Source organism: Terrapene carolina, unplaced genomic scaffold, assembly GCF_002925995.2.
Source record: "Terrapene carolina triunguis isolate 2854851 unplaced genomic scaffold, T_m_triunguis-2.0 Scaffold751, whole genome shotgun sequence".
Classification (NCBI taxonomy): Eukaryota; Metazoa; Chordata; order Testudines; family Emydidae; genus Terrapene; species Terrapene triunguis.
The window spans coordinates 474,510-482,762 of NW_020665102.1; the positions used below are offsets into that span (position 1 = coordinate 474,510).

The window sequence follows — 8,253 nt, forward strand, 5'->3', positions numbered from 1 at the left end:
GCCAGGACTCCTGGGTTCTCTCCCCGGCTCTGGGAGGGGAGTGGGGGCTGGTGGTTAGAGCAGGGGGGTTGGGGCCTGGACTCCTGGGTTCTATTGACCCCCTCTGCCCCCGGCAGGTGCATTTCAACGAGGGGCGGACAGTGTACATCAAGCTGGACGTGGTGGTGGACGGGGTGCTGGCCCTGCGGTGCCTGGAGCAGTTTCCCCCGACCAGCGCCGGCCCGCAGGACCCCGAGCTGCACGTCTGCCAGGTCTCTGGGCTCCTGCTCCTCCAGCCGCGCTCTGTCCTTCGCCTCCGCACCATCCGCGACGTGAGGCTCAAGGCTGAGCCCTATCTCACCTTCTTCGGCCTCTTCCAGGTGCACTGAGCCAGGGGCGGCGGGGCAGGACTCCTGGGTTCCCTGGGAGAGCAGTGGCGTTGAGTGCCTGGAGCAGGAGGGGGCTGGGAGCCAGGACTCCTGGGTTCTATCCCCAGCTCTGGGAGGAGAGTGGAGTCCAGTGGTTAGACCGGGGGGGGCTGGCTGGGAGCCAGGACTCCTGGGTTCTCTCCCTGGGTCTGGTAGGGGAGTGGGGGCTGGTGGGTTAGAGCAGGGGGGGCTGGGAGCCAGGACTCCTGGGTTCTCTCCCTGGCTCTTCCTGTCCCCAACGCTCAGGGCGGGGATAAAACACCCAACCAAAGCCCTGACCCCCACAGCAGGGGAAAGTGGCACATGGGGCGGGGGGGGGGGGGGGGGCACAGTGCCCATTGCAGCCACCAGGGGGCACACGGACACATCCTCCCCCTGGCTGGGGTGGTGCAGTGCCCCTTGTTGCCACCAGGGGGCACACGGCTGCTCTAGGCTGGCTGGCCTGCCCGCCTCGCCCACCACTCGACAGCAGTGGCAGCCAATAGCACGCCAGGACCACCAGTGCCTGATTGGCTGCACCGTGGGTGGGCGGGACAATGAACGCCCACCCATGGAGGGGGCGGGACACACACACACACACACACACACACACACCGGTGCCCGTGCGGGGTGGGGGCGGGACTCACGGGACACAGAGTATTTTATACCAGAAACGATTATTAAAAGGAGAATTAAAATGCCGTGGCCTCGTCTGTGGCGAATTGCTTGACCTGGGTTCTCTGGGAGGGGAGTGGGGTCTGGTGGTTAGAGCAGGGGGGGCTGGGAGCCAGGACTCCTGGGTTCTCTCCCTAGATCTATATGCGGGCAGGGGTGTTTCGCGTAGGAGAAGAAGTGGACGGTCCCACTGAGGTTTATTCTTCGGCACCCACCCGTTTATTTTACCACGAACGCCCAACACCGGCCCACTTCCCTGGCCATGGCAGAGATTGACAGCCACAGCTGGCTTCCTGGCTCAGAAATCCCCAGGCCGCTTCTCCGGCCGGTCCTGTGCCCCAAGGAGCTCTGTCTCTTGACTTCCTATCCGGGTGACCCGCCCCGCCTGCCTCTCTGGCTTTCTGTGCCTCCATCGCTTTCTGTTTCTCTCACATAGCAGTGACCCGTCGATCCCTCAGCCCATGCCCTTAACCATTGGTCCCAGGGAAACCCCTCCATCCGCAGGGCTTAGCACCTTGGGTGGTGGCTTTCCGCGGTTTCATCTCTCGCTACACACATGGTGCACTTAGTTGCTCCTTCTGCTGAGCCAGATCGGTCCGCGCAGCCAGGGCCGTCTGTCGAGCAAAACAGCCATGAACTGGTTTGTCACGGGGTGCGAGAAGGGGAGCGGAGTCCTGGGCAGCTAGACGCATTACCAGCTGCCAAAAAGGGGCAGCTTATAAAGGCGGAGACGGCTGCTGGCAGACGGCGCCCGGAGGGAGGCCAAATTCCAGGCAACAGGTGCTGGCAGAACAGGAAGCCAGGGGCCGAGGGAGGAGGCGGCTGGCCTCAGAGAAACAGGTGTGAGTTTTCTTTTGAAAGGCTTCATGCAGGGCTTAATAGACCAGAGGCCAGACGAGGGGGGGAGGGGTGCTGTTTTGGGGAAACGGAGGCAAGCCTCAATAGAATCACGCTCAGCCAGGTGCCCCGGTGAACGCTGCTCATTCATTGGATCACATGATACTGCGGGGAGAAAGGCGGGGGGTTACACCTTGTATCTGTCTACTCCCGACCTTGAGCCGGCCAACCCTCCCCACGGCCCCCTCCATCCATCATGACATACACCACCTAGTTACCCGCCCTGCTGTTCCAGGCCTCCGCTCCCTGCCCCCTCTTGGTCCAGACCCGCAGCCCCCGGCCTCTGCTAGCCCAGCCCCGCCAGGGCCCCTTGGGGTGAAGGCCACCAGGCCTCAATCGATGGCTTTCCCGGAGCCCGCGGCCGCGTGGGTGGCTGGCTGGCTCAGGCCTGCAGTAGCTTATCTTGTGTTCGCACTCACCAGAACAAACTGATGATCAAACACTTCAATTCCTGAGAAAGCCTGAACGTGGGTTATCTTAACCGCTGCCCCACCCCAGAGGTGGCCGCATCTCAGCGCTGGGTGAGGGAGCCCTGGATAACCAGCTGCTCTGCCCCAGAGGTGGCTGCATCTCAGCGCCGGGTGAGGGATCCCTGGGTAACCAGCCGCCCCGCCCCAGAGGTGGCCGCATCTCAGCACCGGGCGAGGGGTCCCCGTGTAACCACCACTCCACCCCAGAAGTGGCCGCATCTCAGCGCCGGGCGAGGGGTCCCTGGGTACCCAACCTGGCAACTGCTTTAGGCTCAAAAGGCACAAGGGGAATATTGGTTGGGAGGGGGCTGCAGGCAGATGTGGGATAGGCAGTAGCCCAGTGCGAGGGAGGGGAGTGGGGTCAGGTGGGTTAGAGCAGGGGGGGGGCAGGGAGCCAGGACTCCAGCGTTCTCTCCCCGGCTCTGGGAAGAGAGTGGGGGCTGGTGGGTCAGAGCAGGGGGGCTGGGAGCCGGGACTCCTGGGTTCTCTCCCCGGCTCTGGGAGGGGAGTGGGGGCTGGTGGGTTAGAGCAGGGGGGCTGGGAGCCAGGACTCCTGGGTTATAGTCTATTCAGGGGGGCAGGGAAGTTTCCCAGCTGTTGCTAACACCCTGGGACCTGAGTGCATTCATCCTTCCTATGCAAATACGAATGAAGCCAAGCATTTTGGGCGGGGAGATAGAAATCAGCGGGTGACTTTGAGTTCTGGAGGTCTGAGGCAAGAAGGGGGAGCCGGATATTTGCGGATGAATTCAAGGGGTCCCTGGAAAATTCAGGGTGAGCTCAGAGACTTGGGGGTGCCCTCCACAGAAGGAGTAAAGGTTGGGGGAGAGATTTGGGGGGCAGAGACTTGTGGGTGACCTCCCCAGGGGAGGAAGGTTTCAGGGGCAGAGTTTTTGTGGACTTCCCAAGAGACGGACTTTAGGGGGGATTTTGCAGGAGGGGGGAAAGATTTGGGGGGGACCTCAGGGCAACCCACAGATCTGAAGCAGGGGGACCCCCACCCATTCGCCATTGTGGGGGGGCTAACGGTCCCAGCCAGCTGGCAGACGGATACAGCTGGCAAGGCCCCGGGCACCCGGCAGTTTCCTCCCCCCACGCCCTCTTCCCCACGTCCCCTTACGCAAGACCCAGACGCCAGCGCCCGCCACTAGCCGGCCACAGCCTGGGGCTCGCCGGCCACCCCCCGGAACCTGCAAAGGGGCCCCCACCAGATCCCAGCTGCACCCCCTAGGTCAACCCAGGCCTCACTGGGCTCCGGAGAGGTTGGGGGGGGGGGGCGTGAGCAGGGGGATTTTCGGGGGGTGGCTTTGAGAACAGGCCGGGGGAGATTTTGGAGGTGTCCGGGCAGGAATTTGGGGGAGCAGCTAGGGAGGGGGAGGGGAGGCTTTAGGAATGGGATGTGTGGGGGTGTCAGGGAGGAATTGGAAGGGGATTTGGGGGCGCAGCTAGGGAGGGGGAGGGGGCGCAGCTAGGGAGGGGGAGGGGGCTCTGGGTGTGAGATTTTTGGGGGTGTCAAGGAGGGATTTGTGGGCGCAGCTAGGGAGCAGGAGGGGGCTCTGGGTGTGAGATTTTTGGGGATATCGAGGAGGGATTTGTGGGCACAGCTAGGGAGGGAGTGGAGGGATCTGGAAGGGGGATTTGGGAGTATCTGGGCAGGGATCTGTGGGCACAGCTAGGGAGGGGGGGCTCTGGAAGGGGGATTTGGGGGTATCTGGGCAGGAATTTGGGGGAGCAGCTACCGAGGGGGGCTCCAGGAGTGGGCTTGGGGGGGCATCAGGTGGGGGGAAAAGCCAGGGGGGAGGTGACACTCCCCAGCCCTCATGGCCAGAGCCCCAGGGCGCCAGGCTCTGGGGGGGCTGTGGCTGGGGGGGGGCGCGGCCCTGGGGGTGCTGGCCTGTGTCATCGCCCTTATGGCCCAGCAGGCCCACCTGGGAGCCCTGCGGGGGGAACTGATCCAGCTCCGGGGACAGCTGACGGCCGCCAGGAGGGGAGAGACCAGGCCCCCTGGAGAGACGCAGGTGAGACCCCCCAAAACTGATCCACATGAGGGGCTGGTGGGTTAGAGCAGGGGGGGCTGGGAGCCAGGACGCCTGGGTTCTCTCCCCGGCTCTGGGAGGGGAAGGAGGTGCAGGGGGCAGGTGAAACTTACCGGGGAAGATCCGAGGTGCTGCTTTGCTCTCGCTTCCCCCTTGTCCTCCACGGGGCAGCAGCCGAGAGGGAGGAGACCCCTGAAGGGTTAAAGATTAAGCTGCCCCCCCATCGGGGCTGGGGGGAGCCGCTAACACAAACCTGGCACCGACCTTTAGCGCTCGGCGAGGAGGCGGAAACAACCCGCCTCCCTGGGAAAACCCCACATGGCGGAAAGGAATGTGCAGAGCGACCCAATTACTGCCGGCTCTGGGAGGGGAGTGGGGGGCTGGGAGCCAGGACTCCTGGGTTCTCTCATCATCTCTAGGAGGGGAGTGGGGGCTGGTGGTTAGAGCGGGGGGTGCTGGGAGCCAGGACTCCTGGGTTTTCTCCCTGGCTCTGGGAGGGGAGTGGGGGTTGGCGCCAGGGGATCTCTTCCAGGGCTAACCCTCTCCTGTCTGCTCTTGGTTCAGGGGCCCGGGGAGCTGGAGTCCCCCCTGGCTGTGGGGGTCCAGGCCCCTGTGGTTTGGCGAAGGGGGAAAAGGGGCTCCGAGGGGAAGTCAAGGCAGCAGGACCAGCGGCAGCAACACAGTGAGTGGCTGGGGATGAAGTGAAAGTGACAAGTGGCTGCAGCTGATAACGGGTGTCCCACCCTTGGGTGGGGGTGGGGAACGGGGCCTGTCCCCTCTAGGGGGCGCAGGCTCCCATCCGGCCCCAGGGCGGGGGCTGGCTGTGGGTGGTGTGTGTGGTGGGGGAACGGGATATTGAGAAATGAAAGTAGAAAGTGACAAACTCAGCAGGGGAAAGGCCGGCTGCGGATATCAGCTGCCTCCCCGGGTGAATCCGGAGTCACTCCTGATTGCAATGCGGTGAGGCCTGGATTCCATTTCCAATTTTTGCCTCCCAGGTTGTCACGCAGTGTGGGGGAGTCAGGGCCCTGCACCCCTCTTCCTGGGATTCACCGTGACTCTCAGCCAGCCAGTAAACAGAAGGTTTATTGGACAGTAGGAACGCAGTCTGAAACAGAGTGTGTAGGTACAACCAGAACCCCTCAGTCAAGTCCTTCTGGGGGGTTCAGGGAGCTTAGACGCCAGCTTGGGGTTCCCTGCGTTGCACCACCCAGCCCAAGACTGAAAAAAAAAACTCCTCCAGCAGCTTTCTCCCCACTCCCCTCTCCTTTGTTCAGTCTCCCGGGCAGAAGGTGTCATTTCTCCCACCCCCCTCCTGGCTCAGGTTACAACTCAGGTAGCTTCCTTCAAGGGAAGCCCCCCACCCCCAATGTAACTCCCCTGCAACATTGCCAGGTCAAATCCGCCCCACTCCCTGCTCCGTCACATCTCTCCCCCCTTCGAGACTGAACTGAGCGGGGTCACTCTGCCCAGTGACCTGGGGAAGTTCAGGGCCCCCTCTCCGGGACAACGCATCCGCTATCAGGTTGTCACTTCCCTTCACATGGACCACGTCCATGTCATAATCCTGCAGGAGCAGGCTCCACCTCAGGAGCTTGGCGTTGGCTCCTTTCATCTGATGCAGCCAGGTCAGGGGAGAGTGGTCAGTGTACATAGTGAAGTGTCACCCAAAGAGATATGGCTCCAGTTTCTTAAGGGCCCACACCATGGCCAGGCATTCCTTCTCGATGGCCGCGTAGGAGCCCGTCTGCAGGGTCAACCCTGTGCATCTCGCAGGCATTCTCAAAGGCCATCAGGAAGGTATCCATGTCCTCCCCCTCCTTACGCTGGGCCAGGAAGCACTTATCAAAGCTTCTTGCAGTCTTGGGTCCCCCCTCGCTCGCTGCAGCCGGGGCCCCACTGCTCCTCAGCCTGGCCAGCTCCAGCTCATGCTGACGCTGTTTCTCCTTCTACGCCAGCCTATGCTGACGCTGTTTTTCCTTCTCTTCCCGCTGCTTTTCCCGTTCTTCCCGCTCCTCCTTCAGTTCTTGCTTCCTTAACTCGAGCTCTTCCCGTCTCATCTCCCATTCATATTCCAGCCGCATCCGCTCCAGGGACGGGGAGCTCCGCCGGGACGATCCCCTGCTGGCCGCTGGGGTCAGGGTGCCCTCGATATTCGCTGGGCTTCCTCCAACCCCTCCCCTAGGTATAGGTAGGCAGGATCTCGGGATGTCCTCGGCAGCAGTCTGACCCCTCCCAGCCACGTCAGGCCCCGGGGCCCCCGCTGCATCCGCCGGGCGGCTTCCCTCAGGGACAGGATCGGTTCATCCAAGCGACCCTTCTCCTCCAGCTGGGCAATGAGCTGTTCTTTGGTGGACCTCCCAATGCGCAGTCCCCTCTGCCTGCACAGCTCCACCAGGTCGCTCTTAAGGCGTTTAGCATACATCCTCCTGCTGGCCACTCGCCGGCCTGTGCTCTCCGCTTTTCACCATTCCCGGGAGACCCCTATTGTGCCAGCCCTTCTTCAGGTCACAATCTGTCTGCCAGGATCAAACTGCAGACTCCTCCGCCTCTGGGACCGCTCTCTGCGATCCCCCGGGGGACCCTGTTACTGCAAAAGTCCTTCTCGCTGGTCACACACTCCCAGGGGTTAATCGCCCCCTGAAACCGTCTCTCTCTGACTCTTCAGCAGACCTGGTCCCCATCAATCCCCCTTCGCTTTACTGCTCCCCAGTCACTTACTGCAGGAAGCACCGTCCACAGGGTGCAGTAGATCCCACCGCTGCCACCAGTTGTCACGGAGTGTGGGGGAGTCAGGGCCCTGCACCCCCGGCGTCCTGCGATTCACCATGACTCTCAGCCAGCCAGTAAAATGAAAGGTTTATTGGACAGTAGGAACACAGTCTGAAACAGAGATTGTAGGTACAACCAGGACCCCTCAGTCAAGTCCTTCTGGGGGGCAGGGAGCTTACACCCCAGCCTTGGGCGTCCCTGCGTTCCACCACCCAGCCCAAACTGAAACTAAAAACTCCTCCAGCAGCTCTCTCCCCCCTCCCCCTGCTCCTCCTCTCCTTTGTCTTGTCTCCTGGGCAGAAGGTGTCACTTCTCCCACCCCCCCTCCTGGCTCAGATTACAGCTCAGGTAGCTTCCTTCAAGGGAAGCCCCCCACCCCCAATGTAACTCCCCTGCAACATTCCCAGGTCAGTCCGCCCTGCTCCCTGCTCCGTCACACAGGTCAGTTTCTGGTAATAGCTGTTGCCCCGGCGCCCCCCGCAGTGGATCACCCCGTTGAGCTGATGTCTTTTGCGGTGCAGGGGGAGATGCTCCGGGGTTGGCCCCTGGGGTGGAGACCTCGGGCTCTGACCCTGGTGCAGGCAGCGGTTCTGGGGAGATCACACAAGCCCTTAGGTTCACACCACTTCGTGGCAGAGGTGGGATCCCAGTGCCGCTTGGTAGGGCTGTTAAAGTTCCCAGCGGCTCCGAGCCCACTGGGAGATCCAGGCTCTGGCAGCCATGGGGCAAAGGGGCACAGGGGTGAGGGGAGGGAAACTGGTGAGTCACTGTCTCTGTCTTTCCACCTGACTCCTAGGGAAACGCTCGGTTCTGCACCTGGCCCCCAGCCATCGCTCCACCAACAGTGAGTCGTTGTCCCCCCCCCCCCAGCATCCCCCTTGCCTGTGTGACCCACGCTGACCATCAGGACTCCTGGGTTCTCTCCCCCGCTCTGGGAGGGGAGTGGGGGCTGGTGGGTTAGAGCGGGGGGGGGGCTGGGAGCCAGGACTCCTGGGTTCTCCCCCCGGCTCTGGGAGG

General features: G+C 62.6%; 1 protein-coding gene across 1 annotated transcript in view; it reads left to right on the plus strand.

The window, feature by feature from the left end:
- LOC112112909 (tumor necrosis factor) overlaps nucleotides 1–8,253 on the plus strand; it is a 12,608-nt gene that overhangs the window by 3,488 nt on the left and 867 nt on the right. The window contains exons 7-9 of the mRNA XM_029913624.1: nucleotides 117–367; nucleotides 4,962–5,146; nucleotides 8,033–8,080. Of these exons, the coding sequence (XP_029769484.1) occupies nucleotides 117–367; nucleotides 4,962–5,146; nucleotides 8,033–8,080 (484 nt within the window). The remainder of the gene's footprint in view (nucleotides 1–116; nucleotides 368–4,961; nucleotides 5,147–8,032; nucleotides 8,081–8,253) is intronic.